The 23,939-nt window shown below is 42.9% G+C and overlaps 1 protein-coding gene across 1 annotated transcript; it reads left to right on the top strand.

Moving 5' to 3' along the window:
- Positions 1-114: 114 nt before the first annotated feature.
- ap1g2 (adaptor related protein complex 1 subunit gamma 2) lies at positions 115-23,919 on the top strand. The gene is made up of 22 exons (XM_065953757.1): positions 115-261; positions 935-1,137; positions 1,459-1,583; positions 2,702-2,843; positions 3,820-3,916; positions 4,037-4,113; positions 4,247-4,342; positions 7,521-7,601; positions 8,879-8,977; positions 9,072-9,127; positions 10,048-10,161; positions 13,079-13,219; positions 13,751-13,805; positions 14,434-14,556; positions 17,056-17,145; positions 17,492-17,619; positions 18,947-19,051; positions 19,233-19,380; positions 20,105-20,267; positions 20,491-20,642; positions 21,408-21,506; positions 22,591-23,919. The coding sequence occupies exons 2-22, from the start codon at positions 937-939 to the stop codon at positions 22,675-22,677; spliced, it is 2,379 nt and encodes a 792-aa protein (XP_065809829.1). The 5' UTR covers positions 115-261; positions 935-936; the 3' UTR covers positions 22,678-23,919.
- Positions 23,920-23,939: the final 20 nt, after the last annotated feature.

Consider the following 23,939-nt stretch of genomic DNA (forward strand, 5'->3'; position numbering starts at 1 on the left):
TAATGCCAAATATTATGGAAAATATAAAGACTCTTTAAAAACAATGCCCTCTTTAAGAAATACACGTATTCCCAAAGTCTGCGTATCCAAAGAGATTTATTTTGAAAGGTGTAACCGGAAGTCGTGTAAGTGGTGTCGTCTACCTTGACACTACATGGATTCGCAGGATTTTCAGCCAACTGTCTACTGCCGAGTATTGGAGGGGGGTCGGCTGAATCGGTTGACTTTTTAAATCCCGGGGAGTCTCCGTACAGTGAAGAGGTACGTCGATATTTTATAGACTGAATCGTTAATGTAAACACAACAACATGCTAACTTTAGCTGTTTAGCTCCACAGTCTCTCACTGACATCTGCAAGGTTAGCTCTGCTCGGTCAGTTTGCTAGCCCCCCCTGACTCATTTCACTGACCTGTACTGTCGACTGGAGGAGTGCTGTGCTAACTTGACTGTCAACTAGTTCACTGAAAAGGTTTCTTTACACAGTTATTAAGTATCACAGACGCAGATATTTGACAGCAACTTTCTGTCAAAGCAGCCTAAGGAATGAAACAACGCAGCAGCAATCTGTCACTAGACATGGACATGGGTCACTTTACAAGACCTGGGTGGCATTTTAAGCATTATGAGCTTTTTATTTTATATATAAGAACAGTAGTCGTATGTTTTTGTGACAGTACATCTCTTTAATAGATGTATTATTAGTAGTAGTAACAGCTTTGTCTTTGCATATGAAGCCTTTTCAGATTGAGGAAGTGAAGTCACACAACACTATACTTCTCAATGAATGGGTTTGGTCTCTTTGAATGCTTTAGTTTAACCGTCTCTCTCTCTCTCTCTCTTTCCCCCCCTCCTCCTCTCTCTCCCTTTGTCTCTCTCTATCTCAATCACACACACACACACACACACACACACACACACACACACACACACACAGCCATGTCTCCATCAGTCCAGCTGCAGGAGATGATCCGGGCCATCAGGTCAGCCAGGACACAGTGTGAGGAGCGGGGCGTCATCCAGAGGGAGTGTGCAGCCATCCGGGCCCAGTTCAGACAATCGGACAACGGTGGACGATCTCACAACCTGGCCAAGCTTCTCTATGTGCACATGCTGGGCTACCCTGCTCACTTTGGTCAGGTGAGGGGATTTGGCTAATGCCTGTCATGGGTTTGCTTGTGTTGAGAGTTCCCTGTCATTACAGCTCGAGGGACTGTGGTTGATTCCCTCAGGCAAAGTCTGGAGCATCACTAACCCATATCTTTAAAAAAAAAAAAATGGGTCACTGAATCCATCCCACAGGGAGGGAGCTGCAGCACCAGGTCCAGCTAGGGCTGCTGCTAAAGACCCACGCCTGACCTTTTCTCTGAGCTCTATGAGGGAGAAATATCCCCCTCGGCCTTAACAGCGTGAGTGTTTCAAGTGACTTCACGTTAAAGGAGTTGTCGTTCTTCCTGTTAGATGGAGTGTGTTCGGATGATAGCCAGCCCTCGCTACAGTGAGAAGCGTGTGGGGTATCTGGGAGCCATGATGCTGCTGGATGAGAAGCAGGACGCTAGTTTGCTCATCACCAACTCCATCAAGAAGTGAGGACTGTCATTTTGACTTTAAATCTGCAAACGAAAATAGTTATAGGTCCTATACCAATATATATTTTTTTCAATTATTTGTCAGTTAAAAGGAACTTCATCAATTTAACACATGAACGTCTGTTTATGGGTCTCTGAGGTGCAGATTCATAACTGAAAATAAAATTGTATAAATCTCTCGTGGCCCTAGAGGTTGCTGAGTAAAGTCTCTTGCATTTCTTGACATAATATCACTGGAGAGGTTTTTAGTGTTGAATAAGAAAGAAGGGAGCGACTTGAAGCAACTAAATAACCTGATGGTAGCTTAAAAACACTAAAAACTCCAACTTAACAGTCAACGTTTATTTTATGAAGTTGACAGATTTAGATAAAAATTAATGTTTGCATTGGGAAAAAAAAGGAATACTGTAAAACTTCTGATAAATGTCCATCACATTTTAAGGCCCCCCTCCCCTTTTCTAGCCTGGTGTTACTGCACCATTTGACAAATGAATGCAGCTCTCAGTTAGAGGCCCCGATGCATTTCAGTGTTGAAATAGTTTCCAAACAAATATAAGGAGAAAGAGCAGCAAGACACAAACAATGAAGATGCAAGAACATCCCTTATGCTTCATTTTTAAAGCTATAAAATAAGCTTTAAAAATGAAATGTTCACACAGCTCCAGCACTGCGCTCATTAGTTGCTATAGTAACGAGTTAACTTTGTACACAATTACATATTCTGTCTGGTGTGGATTTACAATGTTATAGTCTTTCCTATCTCAATAAAAAACATAATTTAAAGCCTGTCTCATATAATGGCAGGGTGATGTCATAGGCTAAAGTAAATAAAAGCCCAGGCGACTATTAGAAGTTTTACGGTATATCATCCACCTTATATATATATATATATGTACAAACAATATTAGCTTCTATTACCATGAACGAACGCTAGATATAACTATTGAATCTTCTACACACTAAATTCAAGAGTTAATTGATCATTATTTAATTGACATAATTAACAGCAGCACACTGTCATGCATTCTAGTTTGTGCAAAAGATGATGAATGTGAAACTGTAAACATTTAGAAGAATACAGGCTGATGAGCGCTGTCCTTCTGTCTGTCCTTCAGTGACCTCTCCCACAGTAACCAGTATGTGCAGTCTCTGGCTCTGTGCACTCTGGCCTGTATGGGTTCAGCTGAGATGTGCAGAGATCTGGCGCCAGAGATCGACCGTCTACTCCGAGCCTCCAACTCCTACATCAAGAAAAAGGTGGGAAAAAAAGAAAAAACCCAGCTGCGGGGGTTATTGTTGTTTTTTCTCTTGCTCTCAGCAGCAATTAAGAACATGAATACAACTATCTCTGCAATCACCCTTTGACTGCTTCTACAGTCACTGCTCATAAATAGGCTTCATATTTAAGTTTACAGTACTTGCTCTTACAAGGTCGTTATCACAACTGACCGTTTGTTAAGCCCTGACCTCCTCGGTTACTGTCACTAGGTAAGACAAAATCTCTTTTCACCGGGTTCTTTCTCATTTGAGACAATTGAAACTGCCTTGAGATTTGACAGACTTGTATATGTCCTCAATTGATTCTTTAAGAAACATGGCCCCTGTGAAAGAAATGTGTAAAAATCATTTGGCTTCAAGCCGTCTCACATGTACTGACTTTCCTCTGGACTCAATCAGTGACCGTTTCTGAAGCCAGGGCTCTGAAATATCCTCTACGTGTCAGCAACAGGGCCTTCAATATGTAGTTGAGAGTTATGTGCGCAATTCTGTAAGAGTCCCTCTTGAAAACCCTCGAGCACCTTCATAGCCGTGTTCAGTAATAAAATTAAGGTCCAGATTTCACTGTGACACACTGAAAAGACTTGGCCCGGGCAAAAGTTTGTCCAGCAACGGTTGCTATGAGAGGGAGCTCTCTGATTGGTGGTCAGCAGACCAATCGGAGAGCCAACAAAGGGTTAAATATTGAAATGTTAAAGACAGATTGAGTTTTCCTCCTCTGTGAGGCAGCCTTTATGAAATGATGCTGCATTTTTTGATGATGCAAGATGTATGATCATCTTCTCTTTTCCAGTATTGTGATGATATGTTATCCATCTATTTTCAGTCGATGCAATCATCCAGCTGAATGTAATATTACTTGTTGGCCGTTTGTAATTCCTTGTACTCACAGGGTCCTACAGTCAGCTGCTGAGTGTAGTGTTGATGTGATTTTGTTGACGACTGTTCCCTCCAGGCGGCTCTGTGTGCTGTTCACATTGTAAGAAAAGTCAACGAACTGGGTGAGCTCTTCGCCCCGGCAGCTCGAGCCCTACTCTCTGAGAAAAACCACGGTGAGCTGCTCCATCTTTACGACACGCCTATGTTACCACCTTGTGTCACGTTGCTAACTTGACTCACTAATACCCATGTATCCCATGATCCTTCGTGGACTGCCCTGTGTTTACTTGTAGGCGTGTTGCATGGTGCCGTGGTGCTCATCACTGAGCTGTGTGAAAGGAACCCAGAGACTCTGGAGCGCTTCAGAAAGGTGCAGAAAGAAGAAACATCACCACTTTTCATTACATAAGAAGTTGTGTATCTCGACTCTCTCTTTTCTCAATCTCTCTGCTCTAACGTGTTTGTGCTGTGTGTGTGTGTGTGTGTGTGTGTGTGTATCTCAGACCGTACCAGATCTGGTTCAGATCATGAAGGGTTTGGTCATTTCTGGTTACTCTCCGGAGCACGACGTGGCAGGAATCAGTGATCCCTTCCTACAGGTCAGTCTGTCACACACCATCACATCCATCCATTTAAATGTCTTAAAAACACATGTCCGACTTGTTTTACGAGATATGTCTTGTGTCAATTCAAAGTCAAAGTCAAAGTCAACTTTATTGTCAATTTCAAAATATGCCAGACATACAGTGGAATCGAAATTTCATTTGTCTCCGTCCCACGGTGCAATACAACCAAAATAAGGTAAAATAAGATCAGGTAAAATAGATAAAATAAAATGAGGTAAAAATAAGATAAATAATATTTACAGTAATAAATTCTAAATTGTGCAAAAGGTACAAAATGGTAAATAAAATAATGTGTAGTAAACTGATTGTACTTTGAAAAGTTAGCTTCAGAGTTATTAGTCCAGAGTTCTTGGTGGAAAACGGGAGGGGGTTTCAATGTCCAGTGTTCGTGGGGGCAGAGGGGAGGGAAGGAAGAGAGGGCAGAGAGTTAAGCTTCCTGACAGCTTGGTGGAAGAAGCTGTTTCCCAGTCTGGTGGAGCCGGCCTGCAGGCTGCGGTACCGTCTCCCAGATGGCAGGAGGCTGAAGAGGCAGTGTGAGGGGTGGGTGGGGTCACGCACAATGCTGGTTGCTTTTCGGGTACCGTAGAGGTCCAGAAGAGAGGGGAGTGGGACACCGATAATCCGTTCAGCAGCCTTCACTGTGCGCTGCAGGGTCTTGCGGTTGGCAGCAGTGCAGCTCCTAAGCCACACAGTGATGCAGCTGGTCAGGATGCTCTCGATGGTGCCTCTGTAGAAGGAGCACATGATGGATGGGGGGGGCTCGTGCTCTCTTCAGCTTGCGGAGGAAGTAGAGGCGCTGCTGGGACTTCTTGGCCAGTGATGTGGTGTTGGTTGTCCAGGAGAGATCCTCACTGATGTGAACTCCCAGGAACTTGGTGCTGCTCACTCTCTCCACAGCAGCACCGTCGATGGTCAGTGGGGGTTTAGGAGTGGGGACTCTCCGGAAGTCGACAACAACCTCCTTGGTCTTGTCGACGTTCAGGAAGAGGTTGTTGTCTCTGCACCACGTGGCCAGTTGGCTGACCTCCATCCTGTAGTGCGTCTCATCGTTGTTGGAGATGAGACCAACCACTGTTGTGTCGTCCGCGAACTTCACAATGTGGTTGCTGCTGAAGGATGGAGCGCAGTCGTGGGTCAGCAGCGTGAAGAGCAGGGGGCTGAGCACACAACCCTGGGGGGCCCCAGTTCTCATGACGGTGGTTTTTGATGTGTTGCCGCCGATCCGCACTGTCTGAGGCCTCTCGCTGAGGAAGTCCAGCAGCCAGTTGCACAGGGAAGTGCTGAGCCACAGCTGGTCCAGTTTGCCGATCAGCTGCTGAGGGATGATGGTGTTGAATGCTGAACTGAAGTCTATGAACAGCATTCTGACGTATGAGTTTTTGGTGTCCAGGTGGGTGAGGGCTGGGTGAAGAGCAGAACAGATGGCATCCTCAGTGGATCTGTTACCTCGGTATGCAAACTGGTAGGGGTCCAGGGTGGCGGGGAGGGTGGATTTGATGTGGGCCATGACTAACCTTTCAAAGCACTTCATGACGACGGGGGTCAGTGCAACGGGTCAATAGTCATTGAAAGTGGTGAGGGCTTCTTTGGAACGGGTATAATGGTGGTGGCTTTGAAGCACGACGGAACAACAGCCTTTACATGTAATACCCCTTCCAAACGATTCACAAGACTTACAAGCCGGCTAGCCGCCATGGGTGGTGTCTGTGCTTTGGTTTGTGAACACATGTTTGTTGATCTTATACATTCTTTGTGTTTAAAACACATTAAAGCATAGAGAAACATATCATGTAGAACAACACTCACTCAGAGAAGACGGCAGCTTATAAAAACACAAGAATAATAATAATGATACTTCTTATAGTAAAAAAATCTGTTTGAATACACTTAAAATCAAAACACAATCTGCATCAGTTGAAAGAGTAGTGGGGATTAAAATGATGAATACAGAACTTTACAGTCAACATTTAGACTTTAAAAACAGCAGTACACAAATACACATAGACACACGTCCAGTTTAGACAAACATTCCTCTCACTAAAATGTATTTATTTGTGTCCTTTGCCTCTTTGTCTAACACTTCCGATGCTTCTGAAATGTCAACATTTTTGACAAATTCCAAAAATGTCTCCAAAACATCAACAAACTCAGAATGTTTTTGCCTCACTATTTCAAGAGTCAAACCTTCTGTTAATTCTGTTAACCATCTGGACTTTAGTTTGGATGTTCTCACATGAAGCTTGATTGACTGCTGTGAATGCAATTATAGTGAAATCTGTATTAAGTATTACTTTCCATATCAGTGTGGCTCTGTTCATTCCTGATTTAAGACCAAAGACTGTAAATATTAATGGACGTAGCCTGAGTGACGTCAGCCATCTGTTACTGCAGGGGGCTCTGGAGGCTCAGCAGCAGCCGCCATGTTGGAAATCCTGTCTCAGCCCAACTTTCAGTCAACCTAACAACAGAATGAGAGCTGGAGCTGAGGCGGGTTTTAAGCCTTACGACAAACCATTCATAAAATCAAAACTTTGCCATTTGACAATAAGTAATCAGACTTATTGTGTGTCGTTTTTGTACCAGGCTGTAAACATGTTTGTTTCTTCAGTACAAATGGCTTTTTTTTTTTTTTTTTAGTTGTGGTGTGTATGTGATTTATGGGGCTTTTGGAGCCAGCCTCAAGCGGACACACGACGTACTGCAGGATTTTATACTTCCACATTGGCTTCACTTGTCAAGACCAGAGGTTGCTGCTTGTTTAAAACAAACAAATAAATATGCAGAACCAAAAAGGACTCTGCGAACTGATTAAACTGCAACAGATGCTTGACCTGCATTCTGTGTTGAATGACATTGACTGTAGAGACTCTATAGATTCAGATTCTATGTAGACTTGTTGAATTAATTTCAATGTAAAGCAGCAGCCATTCAGCACTTGACTGATGCTCTCAAATCCAAATGTTGTGACCTTTTCTTCCTCCATCGCTCTGATTCAGTCTTCAGAGGGTTCAGACTGATTACCCCTTGTTAGCGTTTCTTTTTTTTTTTTTTCTCTCACTAAACAATGTTTATCTATCCTCTCATCCTTCCTCCTGTTGTCCATCATTCAGTCTACCAAAATAACTCTTCTGTCTGTTTTCTTCATCCTCAGGTACGCATCTTGAGGTTGCTGAGGATTCTCGGTCGCAACAACGAAACAGCCAGCGATGCCATGAACGACCTCCTAGCTCAGGTACGAGGGTCCCTGTCAAAAACAAAACAACATGAAGTTTTACTTATTCGTATGTTTAAATTTTCTTTGTCATTAGACAACTTTTGGTGTCAAAATGTGAAGAGGCCACTGATTACAAGAAGTCTAACGCCATCAAACCGCATAAAACCATGACTCTCACTTTCTCTATCACCTGAGAGATGACTTTTCAGTTCTGTTATTCTGGTGTCGTCATGCCCGAGTTAACTGCATTCCAATAACAAACTGTGCAACAAGTCAGACAAGCCACATGGACGCCCCTCAGTACATTTATTTTCTTAGCTAATACCAGGCGATGACCACACACTACGTGATAGTTTGCACAGGAAAGTAAAACGACAACATGTCCACCAATAGATTCTGCACAATGCTATCAGTGTGATTTAATTACACAAAAACAAGACTTAAGATGCTAATAAACATTTTAGTGTACAGTTCAAATGTTACTGTTGATACACGGAGCAGCCATGTTGGATTTTACCTCGGGCCACTGAAGTTCCTCAAAGTTTCCGAGTCAGAGTTCCTGATGAAGTATCCGACTGGCAACTCGGAATTTTCTGCCTTCTGAGATCAAATGGACTGCACCATCTGTCTCCCTCTATGCTACATTACAGTAACATAACAGTGATATAAGTGACACAACTTAAGTTGTCTTAATTATTGTCTCATATTAAATAGAAGATAAAGATGGGTATGCTTTAGTGTGTGGTTACACGTGACTGACCAGATCTCCGCAGCCCTTCAGTACAGGCACAGAAAAGTGTGTTTCCCCTCTTGTCCAAATGTTGCCACTTCTGTTTCCAATGGGGACGGCCAAAATGCAAAAAAAAATGGTCATCAAAATGTGACGACTGAGGTCACTGTAGTTCAGTCTGTTTCTTATATACAGCCTTTTTATTTGAATACATCTTATCCAGCCCTGTAAGAGCACATACTTTATTATATTATATAGTATTATTATACTTTACTTTATTTATTGAGCACATGTTTATTGATTAACTGTGTACGCTGCTGTCAATCCTTTCTTGTTTACTTCTCATGCTCACTACCCGGTTGTTTACTAAAAAAAAGGTAAACAAAGCATCACCTCTGTGTTTCTCCTGAAAGAATCACCACAAACTGTGTGGTCAGAACAACAAAAGTGAAAACGGGAATGGTTTTATCAATTGATGGAAGAGAGATGAAAAATGTCTCTTGCTAATCAGCGAGTGTATGTTGTTGTATTAATGATATTTTGACTCGTCTGACTTGTCATACAGGTGGCTACAAACACCGACAGCACAAAGACTGTTGGCAACGCTGTTCTCTATGAGACGGTTCTCACTGTGTTGGACATCAAGTCAGAGAGCGGCCTCAGGGTGAGACACTCCTCAGTGTGTTTTCATACAAAGGGATTAATGCAGCCTCATTGTTCAATCCACTCAGACATGCTTCTCTTGACTTGTGCCACAGGTTCTGGCTGTGAACATCCTGGGAAGATTCCTCCTGAACAACGACAGGAACATTCGGTTAGTTTCTGTTTTGTTTTTTAGTTTTTTAGTCTTTTTTTTCTCTTCCATCTCAAATTCCTTGCGATTGCGATACGGCACGATACAATGCGATATGATACGGTTCAATAGGGAAATCTGTTTTTGACTCCGGTGCTGCACACATAGCTGCCTCGACAGTAGATTAAAAAAAAAATAGAACGTTAAAACTAAAAACAATCCACATATGAACAACATATTGCACATTATCCTTACAGCACAAAATCTGCATAGAAACAAAACTGAAATAATACAAAAAGATAACAACCACATGACACTATTGCACATACAGCCTTAAAAAACATTCAACATTTTGTTGAAGGTGGGCACACCTTACTTCTTTTTCCCCATCCTCCCCTCCTTCCTCTCTTATCTCTCTGGGTCACTTTACCTTTTCCGTTGCACAAGGCCAACAGCAAACTCGCTGCAGCCAGAGAGAGAAACCTCCCCGCTGGCCGTTATCAGTCTGAGCCCACTAATCACTTTCCCCTCAAGCCTCAGTGGCAGGTCTCTGTCAGCCTGAGGAGCTGATCTCTTCATTTCTCATGAGACAGGGTGGAGGCCTGTGGCAAGTTGACTTTGTCTCCAGAGGGGCTGTGTGGTCACGCAGGCCTGTCTGGTTCTACCTGCAGGATACAACCAGACAGGACTGGTTCATTCCTCCGAGCAGTGCACCGCTAGATAACATCTCCCCCGTGCTCACATCAATACTTAATAAGTTCACGAGACATTTCAAGGGGAAAGATCAATAATTTATAATGCCAGGTTCAGAAAGTGAAGTTTGTACAGAGCTGTTTAATAATCTAACAAACTATTAATACTGAAAACACGACTTCTGTGTTATATCATGATGAAGTATAAAGATTAGAGATCTTTATTTGTGTCTCTCTTTTTACGTCCAGGTACATTGCCATGATCTCTCTACAGAAGATTGTTGGGACAGACCACAATGCAGTGCAGCGCCACAGGGGGACCATCGTGGACTGTCTGAAGGACCAGGACGCTTCTGTCAAACGGTAACTTTCACCTCCTCATTGCTTGTCAGGAACAACTGGTTTACCACTGATGTTTATCTGGAAAAACAAAGTCGGAGAAACACTTTAAAAGATCCACTGGAGATGATCAGAGTCTGATACAAACACAGTTGTTTGTGCCTTCAACAGCAAACGATAAAAACTTGAGCTACACCTGGAACTCCACTTTCAGAGTCTGCTCTTTTATAGCCTCTTAAAGGAGATCTATGAAACTCACTTTCACCATTAAAGGCCCAGACACACCAAGGAGATCGTCGGTCCTAGCTGGACCGTCGGTAAGCGGTCGTCACCCTAGTTTTTGCCTGTGTCAGCTTGCTACCCGTTGGCCTTTTTTTGGCCCGATTCGACATGTTGTATCAGCGTCGGTAGTCTGTGAGAGGAATCTCTCTGATTGGCTGTTTGGAGGTTTCATTTATCTCCAGCTCTCACAGGTTCAGGAAAGCCCCTTGAGCCTGACTCTGTACTATCCATGCTTTCACTCATTAGTGCGGTTTCTACTTATTTGTTGCCTCCGCCTCTTCTTTTCTTTTTTTTCTAAAAGACCAAGGGCCGACAACGCCAGCGCCATTTTCAGCGTTTTATCAGACATTATTCTCGATTAGTAGGTTCCCTATAACACGAGTGGTGAGCGACAGCGGTGTGTAAACGGTCTTCTTGTATCATAACAACGAACTACCACCTGCTGGCATGGAGAGTTATTTCCTCTCGCACATGTGCAGAACGTACTTCGTTGTGGTTGGCCATCAGCTGTAGTCCTTACGGTGTGTTCAAGTGCAACTTTTAGGCCAAGACAAGAGGCGAAGTGAGGTGACTAGTTCTTTGCCGTCTGCTGTGTCAGGGCCTGTATGATGTCAGGCTGGTACACCTACTGAGGTGGTTGAGAGATGTGTAACTCCTTATTTATCTTTGACTGTCGTTTTTAAAGCCCTCATTTCAGCCTCTACCTAAAACTCTTCACTTTAGCTGCTGTCTCTTTAAGGGCCCCCCCTCCCCATGTGCCCGCTTTCCTCCGATTGGCCAGCTTTGTTTACAGTCGCAGGGAGATTAGAGTGAGCGTCCGGGTGGGAGTCAAAAGATGCCAGGGTGGGCATGTAATAAAGCTTTGCTCCACGCTTCCGTCTAATATGTCGGCTGGCCAAGTTTACGCCACGGCCAACATCGTAACATTATATGTATTTATATAAATATGGATCAGTGGAATAGATCTCCTTTAATGGAGGATTGAAAAAAACACATACTGTCAAGCTTTTGTGGATTTACAATATGCTTAAAGGTGAACTTTTACAAAAGGCTCACCCTTCTTTTCACACACACATAAGCATAAAATGCAGCCTGTACAATCCACAACGTGTTCTCACAGCCCTCTGTGCTTTCACTTCCAGCGCATCTGCCCTCCACACAATGTGCAAGCCTAAGCAGATTTATATCTCACAGTTTCCCACGTACACATCTCTCCTATAACTCACTGATATTCCCAAGACCGTTTGTTCCCCCTCCTTCTCTGAAGCGCCTCTTCTAAAAGGTCCTCCAACCTTTAGCTCCTCCTATCTGGCATTCATGATACTCCCTGTCCTGCAGGGCCTCTGTAGCTGTGCTCTGAACGCACTCAGTCTATAGAAGACCTTTTAATGGCAGTAACATTATTTATATACTGTAGGTGATTATAAATGTAACACAGATGATATAATCTTAACAGAATAACAGCTCTCATAACAGAATATGTCACTTTTGACGATAGATACACTAAAGCTAATTTTTATGTAAAGTTTGTGACATTTTTCGGATGCTCTTAACAAACATAATAAATGGATACTTAAAGTTTTCTGAAGAGCTGCATCACTGCTCCCTAATCGAGGTTCAACAAAGGCACAGAACATAACTGTGTATTCTGCATTTTGATTGGGCAACAGCACAGTGATGGAGGCTATCTCCGAAACTCATTAGACAGCCAAACAGAACGTAATGTATCTTATAATAGGGAATGGTGAGCAGTATGATGCGACCCATGTAGCAAGTTTAGCTTCTATGTATTATAATATGATATCCAGACCACATTTATTAACTCAAAAACAAATGTTGAAATGAGGATAGTAAAAGAACAATCCTTACATGGTCTAGATCCGCAGGAAGGTCTATTACATAAAAGACCCCAGTGAGCAATAACAAGTCAGTTTGTAGGCAAAGGGCACTCACACAGGAGGCTTTCTGTTTACATAGGAGCGTCTTCCTCACCAAAACGGCCTCTGTTGAAATTAAAGGGGACATATGATCCCCCTTCTCCACTTTTTCAAACAGTCTTATGTAGTCTAAATGAAACATCTGTGCTGTGCTTTGGTCAAAATAAAACACGAATCAAGCACCAGAGGAGGTTTGTGACCCTGTATAAACCAGCTCTCTCAGAACGCTCCGTTTTGGTGTGTGTGTCTCTTTAAATGCAATAAGCCCCCCCCCCCCCCCCCCCCGAGTTTTCCCGGTAGACATCATCTCTCTGTAGCAAGATTAAAAATGGCAGACCTGCAGAAAAGTTTTGTTCTATGCTGGGGGTGGAGTCCATGGGTGGAGATATCAGGGGAGGGGAGGGGAGGGGATTTTGTTTTTTACCAGAATCCCACTGTGACATCACAAGCTGAGCAAATTTGAAATGGAGTATTTTACTCTGTGTTGTAAGACTTATGCAGACTACATACAAAGGACTGGATGGATGTATTTCACATTTTGTGAGTCAGTAGACACTCACAGGTTACCCAAATATATGTTCAAAAACACTGTAAAGTGGATTTTTCATAATATGTGCCCTTTAAGGATGTGTATGGATGCAGAGGGATGGAACACAAGTTTTCTGCACCTACTGAGTTTAATATAAATAACCAACAATAATCCTCTCTTTTAATCCCTCCAGCCGTGCGTTAGATCTCTCCTTAGCGTTGGTGTCAGCCTCCAACATCCGCTCTATGATGAAGGAGCTGCTCATCTTTCTCTCCTCCTGCCCGCCTGAGCTCAGGTCTCAGGCTGCCAGCGGTATATTCAATGCTGCAGAGAGGTGAGAGACACACTGCATGCAGACAGATACATATGTATTATACACACAAACTTCATGCATGCAAGGCCACATACGTTCATGTGCACGTGAGGACTCCAGCTGGGATAGTGTACGCATTAATGTGAGGCAGCTGTTTAAGTGTTAAGGCTGGTACAAAAAGTCTCTGTGCTAGTTAAGATTCACTGTCTCTCCACATGTCTCACTCTGTGTCTGTCTCCACTCTCAGTGAGGACACCCCCTCTCTTTTTGTTATGATGAACAGCCCTCTCTGTTTCTATTTTATATCACTCTGCTACTTAATGCTTTTTGTTTTTGTGTGTGAATGTAGCGAGAGGATACAGATGTGTGTGTGTGTGTGTGTGTGTGTGTGTGTGTGTGTGTGTGTGTGTGTGTGTGTGTGTGTGTGTGTGTGTGTGTGTGTGTGTGTGTGTGTGTGTGTGTGTGTGTGTGTGTGTGTGTGTGTGTGTGTGTGTGTGTGTGTAAGACTCCCCCTTAAGCACCACTGAGTGTGTGTGTCTCTGTCTCTGTCAGGTATGCGCCCTCCCAGCGCTGGCACATTGACACCATCCTGCATGTCCTCACCACGGTAAATACAGACTGAGCCGCTCACCCTGCTGCACTCTGCTATAGAGCCTGTTTACACCTGGTGTTAACATGCGCTCAGGTGATCCAATCACAGGCTCCACATGTGGCGTTCAGTAAACCTACACAATCTTAGAATAATATGCACCTGGGATTGGATCACCCACGTGTTAAAACGAGGTGTAAACTGGGTCTGAGTGTTGAATCCAGGGGCCACGAGGATGAAAGCTGTGTACTAAATGTTTGTTTTTATCAGAAAAAAAAAAAATCCAAATTGTGTGCACCTCTAAAAACTAACGCTCTTCCTTTTGCACATGGTTGCATCCTTACTCCTCATTCTGTACTCCATGGAGGTGAGGAAATAAAGTAAAGACCAAGCTGCTTTCAGCTGATGAAGGATGCAGAGAAAGAGATATAGAGGAAAGCTGAATACATGTCTGTAAATGACCTCCACAATGTCTATGAATGAACTGTGATAGAAACATCCCAAGTGGGTTCATTGTGTCTGGGAAAAGGACGACCCATATACTTGGGCCAGCTGTCTAGCTAATGGAGTTTAGTGTGTTTGAGTGTGAGTGTGTGTGTGCTTGTTAGTGTGTGCTAGAGATTGACTCTGGTCTTCACTCTGTCAGGCAGGGGGCGACGTAAGGGATGAGACGGTACCCAACTTGATCCAACTCATCACCAACGCCTCAGAGCTGCACTGTTACACCGTCCACAAGCTGTACAGAGCTCTGCTCACCGACATCTCTCAGGTGTGTGATTGTGTCTTTGTTTTTAATGTTCTTAAAGAAGTGATCAAACGTTTCAGCAGATGTACCTGTGGGTATTAACCGTCTATGAGAAGTCACTGTAGCCTTTCTGTTTCGTAACTAAAGCCAATATGGAGAGCACCTTAAACCTGTATTATTTCTAATGGCCAGCAGGGGGCAACTGATGCAACACCAAAAAAGGTTTATGGTTTTCATTGCTAGTTTCAAGTTTTTGCCTTTGAGACAATATGTTCATTTTGTAAAACTATGATGCAATGTCTATTTTATACTGAAGTCCTGCATTATGCTGCAACACGGGCTCGTGATTATTCCGGTTTAAATTATTTGAGCTCAAAGCATATTGTTTCCCTGACAAAAAGATGATGTGAAATACACCATCATTGGTGCATAGTTTGACTTATAATGAAACCAGATGATCCAACAAGTTTCATATCAAAGCAGAAAGATTAGAAATCAAGTGTTGTCTAGTTCAAACACAGTAATATGACAGATGTTTATAGTGATGACTTCCTTTTTATTCATAGCTATTTCAAGATTCAATATGAACTTTATTAACACATTTGTCTCGGGCTCTTGTCCCATACTGCAGTCATAAAAAGACAACATTCATCATTCACATTAAACTGAAAACATTGAATATTATTGAATAATGTCGGTAAAAAAGAAAAGGATAAATAACATCAGGTTCTTAAAACACCAGTGCAACAACAATTTTATCAACTTAATGGCATGTATTAGAGTTTAAGACATACAGTTAATCCTATAAATGGATGTTTTGTTTATCATCTTTTAGTTTATTTAAATCCTCGGAAAACACATCGAGGGAGAACCCTCGTTTGCCATGGTGCAGAGGTACAGACAACAATAGAAAAGAGGCAAGATACAAATAAAACGAGAGAACACAACAGGAAGTACATTCAATTAAAAGGCAAGAGAGGGCGTGGTCACACTGGCCATCCGTACCGTGCTGTACTCAAGTACGATTGCCCCCCCGCAGCGCCATTCCCCCGCTGGCCGGCGCGGCCCGCGGTCACACTACACAGGACTATCCGTGCCTAAGCACGATTACCTCTTGTACATAACGTCGTAATACAACACATGCACGCTTTATGTTATTATGGAGCGTGCTCAGTTTACAAACAGGCGGACGAGAGAGAGAGAGAGAGAGAGAGAGAGAGAGAAAAAGAGACGTGCAGTCGAGTCCGTGTCTGCACATCAGAGAAAAACACAGAGCATGACAGCTACTTTACTGACTTTACAGCTTATTCTAAGCCATTTTAATCACACACAGCAATAAATAAATTGAAAAATAAAATAGACGCGCGGCCGAGTCCACAGGCGAGTCTGCGGCCGCACATCGGAGAACAACACAGAGCATGACAGCTACTTTGTGGCTTATATTGAGTCATGTTAGTCAGATACAGACATGAAACTCTGGATTTCTCCATAATGAAGGCTGTCAGCGTTGTTTACCTGCGTGCTTGTGCTCGTGCATGAAGTGTACCGTGCTGAAGCACACCTCTCCGAAGTGTGCCAAAGCCAAGGAAGTGTACCGAGCCTGAGCACGATGCGGAGCGGTCACACTGGCCAAACAAACTGGACTTTAGGGTTGAAGCGTGCTTGGGCACGGTACGGATGGCCAGTGTGACCGTGCCCTGAATACAACGAACATCGAGTAAAAATAATTTGAACATTTCAAATATTAAGAGCAAAAACAGTTCAGATCACAAGATCAGAAATGAAAACTTTGAATTGTCTCAGTGTTCTTAATGTGTTGATCTTAAAAGATCTTTGAAGCAGATTCTAAGTGTTTCTCTGCATAGTAACTAAAAGCAGCATAGGTGAAAGATATGGAGGAAGTTTATTTAAAAGGGCTTCATGAATAAATAAATAAATGTGCTGGTCTCCTCTAATAGTAAGAGCAGGCAGGTCAGTTTTCTGATACAGATGACAATGATGTGTCCCATAGCTGTCTCCAGAAATGAATTTGAGTGCAGACTGATACACTGTATCCAAAGGTTTGAAAGCTGTGCTGCTGGCTGCACGTCCATAAATATCATCCCCATAATCACTGACATTTTAATATGAGAGAGAAAATAATCCTTTAATGAAATAACATGGATGTTCTAATATGTGAACATGCAGACATCAGAAGCAGGGGTTTTCTCTGTGCAGAAAAAAGGTCTGCGTCAGTCGGAGCTGCTGTGCTTCATGGCAGTGGGAATTGTGAGGCTTTCAGTTTAAAACTGGCTGATGCAACCAGGTTTATTTTTGGAACCGAGTCGGATGAGCAGCAGACGTGCTCTCCTCTGCAGTATGCTGCAGCTTCCACCACATTACCATTACACCATTAAGTGTATTGTGGTAAAAAAAAGTAGCTGTAATGTTTCAGACTGAATGTAAGGAGAAGAACATGAAGAACTCTGTGTACTCTTCTCTATGAATCTGTGATTACTTTAAGTGTTTTATTTGTGTCTGCAGCCGTCCCTGGTGCAGGTGGCGTGTTGGTGTATCGGAGAGTACGGAGACCTGCTGCTGAGAGGAGAGTGTCAGGACACTGAGCCTGTTCAGGTACACGGAGCACCAACACAGAACTAAACAACAGAATAAACTAAAGGAGGCTTATTTCAAAATGATATTTCCAGCTCAATAATGTCATCATGACAAAGCAGTCCAAAATGTTGCATTTCATTGTTTCTATAACAGAGTAAGGTTTCTAGTGCAGTGTTTTAGTATGAAGACTTACAGGGCAGATTTATTCTATCAGATCAGATTCTGTGTCTTCATTATTCACTTCATGCAATTCATTTAAGCAAATTTAACACCAGAACCAAAGATGTGCTGTGTTTTATCCTTTATAAAAAAGATAAAGAAATGTTCACTTTTGGACTCTGACATTGACATGTTTTTCAATCAGGTCACTGAGGATGACGTCCTTGATGCCTTGGAAACGGTTCTGCAGTCCCACATGTCGTCACCGGCGACCAGAGGTTTCGCTCTGACCGCCACCATGAAGCTGAGCACACGCATCACTGATAATGTGGAGTAAGAAACACTCACAGCAACCTCAGACTGCATTTAAAACACAGAAACAAGACACAGTGACAAACTAGAGCAGCAATAAGACAGACATGATTTTTTATTGTATTTGTTTATTATTTCAAAGGGAAGAGAAGCATTCAGTAGAAGATCTACATGGTCTGTGTTTGTCACAGCCTGTTAGTTAATGGTTAAGTGGTTAATCACCACCAGGCTGCATTCAAGTGCTACAACCCTTTTCAGTGAGGGCTGAATTCTGCCCTCTCAATTTAAAAAGGCTGATCACACTAACAAAAAAATGTTGAAAATCATTTATTTTCCTTTGTTTTTATAAACTCCTGGCAAAGATTTGATGCTTAAAGGTCACATATAACGAGTGGGCCTCGTTCTTTAACTGAGAAGAAAAATTCACCAAAGTTTTCTTATCTTAACTACCGGTGTATAAGACGCACTTTGAATACCTTTTTTTTTTTCATCTTAAACGTTGGCTTATACACCAGTGCGACCAATATACCAGTATATGCATTTACAGAAAACATTTGTATTGTTCCATAAATAAACCTTGTGGAGTGCTCTTTTGATTGATATTATATTAAAGTTAAAAGAGTGACCAGCGGAGTCGGGAAGAGAGCTCTTGGCTCTGGCAGCCTTGGAAGAGATGTGCTTCAGCGCGGTACAGTTCATCCATTCGCACAAGCATGGGCACACAACCTTCATTGTCGAGAAATCCTGCAGTGTTATGGCTGTATCTGACAAAAATGACTCAATATAAGCCACCAAGTCAGTAAAGTAGGTGCCATGCTCTCTGTGTTAGCTGTACAGGAACCCGACAGTGCATCCCTTTTCTTTTCTTTTTTTCTGGAGTCCTGTCTGGTAAACTAAGGACGCTTCATAATTACGTAAAGTCATGCATGTGTTGTATTACGACCTTATGTACAAACGGTAACCGCGCTCGGGCCCGGTTAATCCTGGAGCAGTGTGAGTGCAGGCCAGCAGGGGAATGGGGATGGGGGGAAATAGTGTTTAAGTACAGTACGGGACAGTTTTGCATTTTGAGGGGCATGGCTTTATTAAATTAAGAACACAGGTGCAAGGATGTCATTACATTTTTTTCTTAGGAACTTTTGTAACAAATCTTGAGGAGGTGAATGAGGCCCAGTGTGATAGGAACGTTCTTCTGTTCCCTAAAAGACACTCACCATGTTGTACATGTTTTGTTGTGTGCATTTAAGTTAAGCAAAATAAATAGGACAACCATACCCCTAGTTTATAAAAATGTAAAGTGCAGTGATTTATCGCTGATTCTCTTACGTCTGCTCTTTCTCCCCGTCAGTCGGATCAGAAGCATTGTCAGCATCTACGGCAGCTGTATAGACGTGGAGCTCCAGCAGAGGGCAGTCGAATACAACGCCCTGTTTAAGAAATATGACCACATGAGGTACGCAGAAGCTTTTTCAAAAAGTGGTGAACTTTTCCTGCTCTTTGTCATGTGTCCATGTGTCTAATCTTCTCTGATGTATGAACTGGGATTAAAGCGTTCAGGGGTTTCTTTACAGGTGGTAGTAGAAACTCTTCTTCTTCCTGGCCATGTCAAGCTGAGATGTGTCCTCTGTCTGCAGGGCGGCTGTGCTGGAGAGGATGCCAGTGATTGAGAAGAACTCTCCGGGTCATACCAACGGAGAGTCAATGGGCGAGACCGTTAAGGAAATCCAACCAGCCAAAGTCAAGCAGGGCGAGCCACTGCTGCCCCCCCAACCTGCTAATCAGGTACATTATAGACCCCAGCTGTAAGATAAGTATGTTGTGACTGTGGAAACATGTATGAAGCAGCAGAGGCTGATATTTTTTTAATGTGCTTAGCTTCAGTTTTTAAATATTTCTGAGTGACATTATCATACCCTCTGTTTCTCAGGAAGTTTATTTCTACAGCACATTTCAGCAGGACGGCATTCACACGAAACATCGAAAGCATCATGACAAAGAGAAAAAGAACATTTAAAAATCACTAAAACGACCAATCAACACAGAGGAAGTTCAATTTGAAAATATTGAATACAATTCAAATGGAAAGATCCAGAAGAACTACAGACATGTGACATTAAGTGGAAAAAAAGACATTTACATAAAATATCTATAAATAACCTCACATGTGTAATGGGGATGTTATCTGCTCTGAAGACCCCGACTACAGGGTCTTGCTGTCCCGACACTGATTCACCTGCTGGTTTTGCCTAATTGAGATTGGTTTAGGCTCACAGTTTGCTCCATCTGTGGAGGCCCTTGAAACCCCACCCAAGGGTGCTGTGGTGGTGAAAATCCAGTCATGTCTTTCTTGCTGTTTCAGAAGTACAGCCTGTTTGTTAAAGCACTGAGCAGATTTTATTTTACTTACTACAGTGTCTTCAACTAACATTTCCAGTTCCATGGTGTGTTTTTATTCATGGTAAGTCCAACTCAGCAGTTGTCTCCTCATGTTGGTACTTTTCCTCAGGTGTGTGACCTGCTCGACCTGCTGGGCGGCGCTGAAGAGACTCCGCAGCTGAGCCCAGCGGTGAGCGGTTTAGCACCAGGACTGCCCATCAACACACTCAGCACTGCTGGAGGAGACCTGCTGGATCTACTGGGAGGGTTAGAGCCTGCGCCTGCCGCACCAGGTCTGACCCTCACACACACACACACACACACACACACACACACACACACACACACACACACACACACACACACACACACACACACACACACACACACACACTATGCAGAAAGGGTTAAGGAAAGTGTAAGCAATTGTCTGGACAAAAAAGTAGGGAATGTAAAATCATTGCTCAGTTGACATTCTTTGTTTTCTTTTTTTAAATCAGCTCTTTTTCTCCACAGCTCCCACAGTGCCGGCATATGAGAAAGACGGCGTGACTCTGACACTAAGTTGTGAGAAAACGTCAGACTCAGGCCTCACAGTCACACTAACAGCCTCCAACTCCACCGACTCTGACATCAGCAGCTTCACCTTGCAGGCTGCCGTGCCCAAGGTTTGTCTCACTGCATCGTGTTCATCGTGTTCACCACGTTCACCACGTTCACCACGTTCACCACGTTCAGATAAACTCACCAACAAGTAGCCATCTCTGTCAACAGGGAGGTTTGTCCAAGGTTTACAGAAAAGATAAAGGCATAACGGACATTTTTAGGAGTTATATATTTCACACTGCTGTGTCGCATACAGACATGCATTTGTCATACACATAAAATACAACTTTTAAAAGGAAACATAGTAGAAAGACTGTGTCTGGTGAGGTAAGAAACCTGAAGAGGACTCTCTCTGTCTCTCTGCTTCAGTCATAGACACACACACACACACACACACACACACACACACACACACACACACACACACACACACACACACACACACACACACACACACACACACACACACACAGCGACATTGCTGCATGTGACGTCTTTGTTGTTGTTCTTTCCTGATGCTGTTCGGTTTAGGACCATTCGCACCTGAAACTGACTCAGGCCACATGGTTAAGAAATGAATGTAAACATGGGCTATAAATCAGAATTGAGGCTTGAGGCATGCAGTGTGAACGTAGTCTAATACACAAACTGTCTTTCTGCACCGGGTAGGAGTTGTTTGCAGGGTTGTAAACATGTTTCCATGGTAAGCCTGTGCTAGGTGCAGTTCATGAAGCGGTGAAACATGCAAATGTTTAGTCACGCAATGCTTCAAAGTTCTCTTTGTCCTCCCCACACACACACACACACACACACACACACACACACAGAGTGTCCAGTTACACATGAAGGCCCCCAGTGGAGATGCTCTTCCTGCAAGAGGTGCAGCGAAGGTGACACAGATGGTCATCCTCAACAACCCCAACAAGGTGGGTTTGATTTAAGATATTTTACGATCCTCTTTTTCCCCATACCGATTCTCATATGTAGACTGGAGGATTTGGTCGGTAATAGTCGGTTACCAAACTCTATTGAAGAGTCCCTGTAAGGAAAAGCTGGCGACCAAGCTCTTTCAGGAACCACCTACACAGTAACAATATTGATGCCATGTGATGTTGATTCATTGTTTTATGGCCTGCTTCAGGACACTGAAGGAATCCTAAACAGATATACAAAGTCAGAATTAGTTACAGCAACTTGTGGCCTCTTCCGAAGTCTGGAGACCGCAGAAGAGTTCTTTAGGAACCTTTTTTTTTGTTCTGCTTCATTCAGAGTTTTTACTGCTGTAAATTATTGAAACTTTGAAAATGTTATCTGAAACATTGCCGACATTATGCTAACTTGACCAATGTTACCCTTTCTACAAGTTTTTTTTGGGGGGGGGGCTGCTAATAGATTGATGGATTGACATGCATTCCTACTCATACCCAATCAGTGTGTAAAGGTCACATATTCTCCTCCTTTTCAACAAGTTTCAAGTCTCAGAGCTCCACAAAACATGTCTGTGAAGTTTCTTGTTCTAAATCCACTCTGATCCTGTATTTGATCATGTCTATAAAGCCCTCTATTTCAGCCCTGCTCAGAACAGGCTGTTTCTGTAGCTTTAAATGCAAATGAGCTGAGTCTGACCACGCCCCTCTAGGGAAGGGGATGTGGCTTGGGTTCTCTTGCTCCATGTCCGATTGTTTACGGTGAGAAGGCAGACTCAGAGGGCAGAACAAACACCTAGCTGTGGGAGGGTCACCCACCTGGGGGAGGGGCTACTGCCCTTTGTGATGTCATGAAGGGAAAATCTTCAAACAGCCTGTTTGAGCACACATGCTGGGGATTTGTAGACAGACTAGGGACACATATTAGAGTTAGAAAAACATGGTCATGTGTATTTTTCATAATGTGTGACCTTGTTGTGATAGAGAAAAACATCAAAGTTTTAGTTTTAAAATTTATGTTTCATATTTATCCCTCTCACATTGGAAACAGAGCTTACACTAACTGTCTGTACTGTTCTCACAGGTGAACCTGAAGATGAGGATCCGCATATCTTACACCAGACAAGGCTCGGCCTTTCAGGACACGGTTCAGATCGACTCCTTTCCTTGAGTCGTTGCTGCCAGACACTGACAGCAGCCTGTCGGTCTAACAGGACTATGACGACTGTCCCTGGTTGAGTCAGCTTCGTTCTGCTTTTGACAGCCCCGACCCTGCAGTCCAAACTGCTGGGACTTTCTCTCATTACTGATTTGATTCTCGTTACCGCAGAACACTCGTCCCTCACATGAACTCATCGTTTCTCCCTCCTCTTGATTCCAGGTGTAAACGGCACTGATGGTGTTGTTTGATACACAGCTTTCAAAAAGGCTGGTACAAGATGGAAACACTCAAATATATATATGAGATCTATGAAATGACATCTGTCAGTGGAAAGTTTGAACCATTCAGGGATATTTAACAGCTGCTTTTCTATAAAATGTTATACTCCATAAAAGTTGACTTCCTGGGTCTCCTGTCACTCAGATCGAGCCACTAGATCAACTTTCCCCTCATGTTTCCTCCCACTGAAGCGTTTTCTTTAATCTAACACTTGCTTCTACCATTGTCATTAAAAAGGTAGATTAACAAATGACACTACTACTATTAAATCATGCTCTCATCCAATACACGTGGTTTTAATGGGAAATGCACGGACTTGATTTAGAAATGGAAGGATTTTTATCACCACCTTGTCTTCAGTTGTTCCCGTTTTCCAAGCTTCATTCAGCTAACCCATCTCCTAAGTAATTCCCCTGTGCCTTTCATTCTTTCAAGAACTGCGGGTTTTTATCATGTACGAGAGAATATTTAGTTTGAGAAAGCAAAGAAATGGTTTTAAATGTAAGTGGTGTTGCTGTTTTAACCTGTCTGTCACTCCTGTTGATAGGTTTCACCTTGACTACTGTTTACAGAGGCTTCAGAGTTTATTTTATGGAGACTCTATAAATATAAGAGATGGCCATGACGCCGTCCGAAAGTTCTCTATTTTACCTGTTAAGCACATTAAGAGTTTTGAGAATCTCTTACACAACCGTTTTTGTAGAAGGAAAATGAAATGAGCTGTAAAACACACTTATCATTTATTTCTTAATCATGGAGCTCTGTAAAAAAAAAAAAAAAAAAAACACTCTGGAGACTGTTAATGTCAGTGATGGTGCTCCACTTCAGTGAAATTTCTACCAGACTGTTTCAAATCACATTAGCTAAACTGTAAAGAAAAGGCCATGAGGAGTATTCTGTGCGGTGTGTACACTGTCTTTAAATCTTCAGTTTCATGTCATTTTCTTATAAAAACAAAATCAGTTTTCAGGATCCTCAGCTGTGACTGGTCT

This window comes from Labrus bergylta, chromosome 4, assembly GCF_963930695.1.
Source record: "Labrus bergylta chromosome 4, fLabBer1.1, whole genome shotgun sequence".
Taxonomy (NCBI): Eukaryota; Metazoa; Chordata; class Actinopteri; order Labriformes; family Labridae; genus Labrus; species Labrus bergylta.

Bases quoted from the DNA above. Each gene is read 5' to 3' on its own strand.
- ap1g2 (XM_065953757.1), top strand. From the start codon at position 937: ATGTCTCCATCAGTCCAGCTGCAGGAGATGATCCGGGCCATCAGGTCA. The intron at 1,584-2,701 runs GTGAGGACTGTC...TCTGTCCTTCAG, and splicing joins ATCACCAACTCCATCAAGAA to TGACCTCTCCCACAGTAACC. The intron at 14,557-17,055 runs GTGTGTGATTGT...TTGTGTCTGCAG, and splicing joins TGCTCACCGACATCTCTCAG to CCGTCCCTGGTGCAGGTGGC.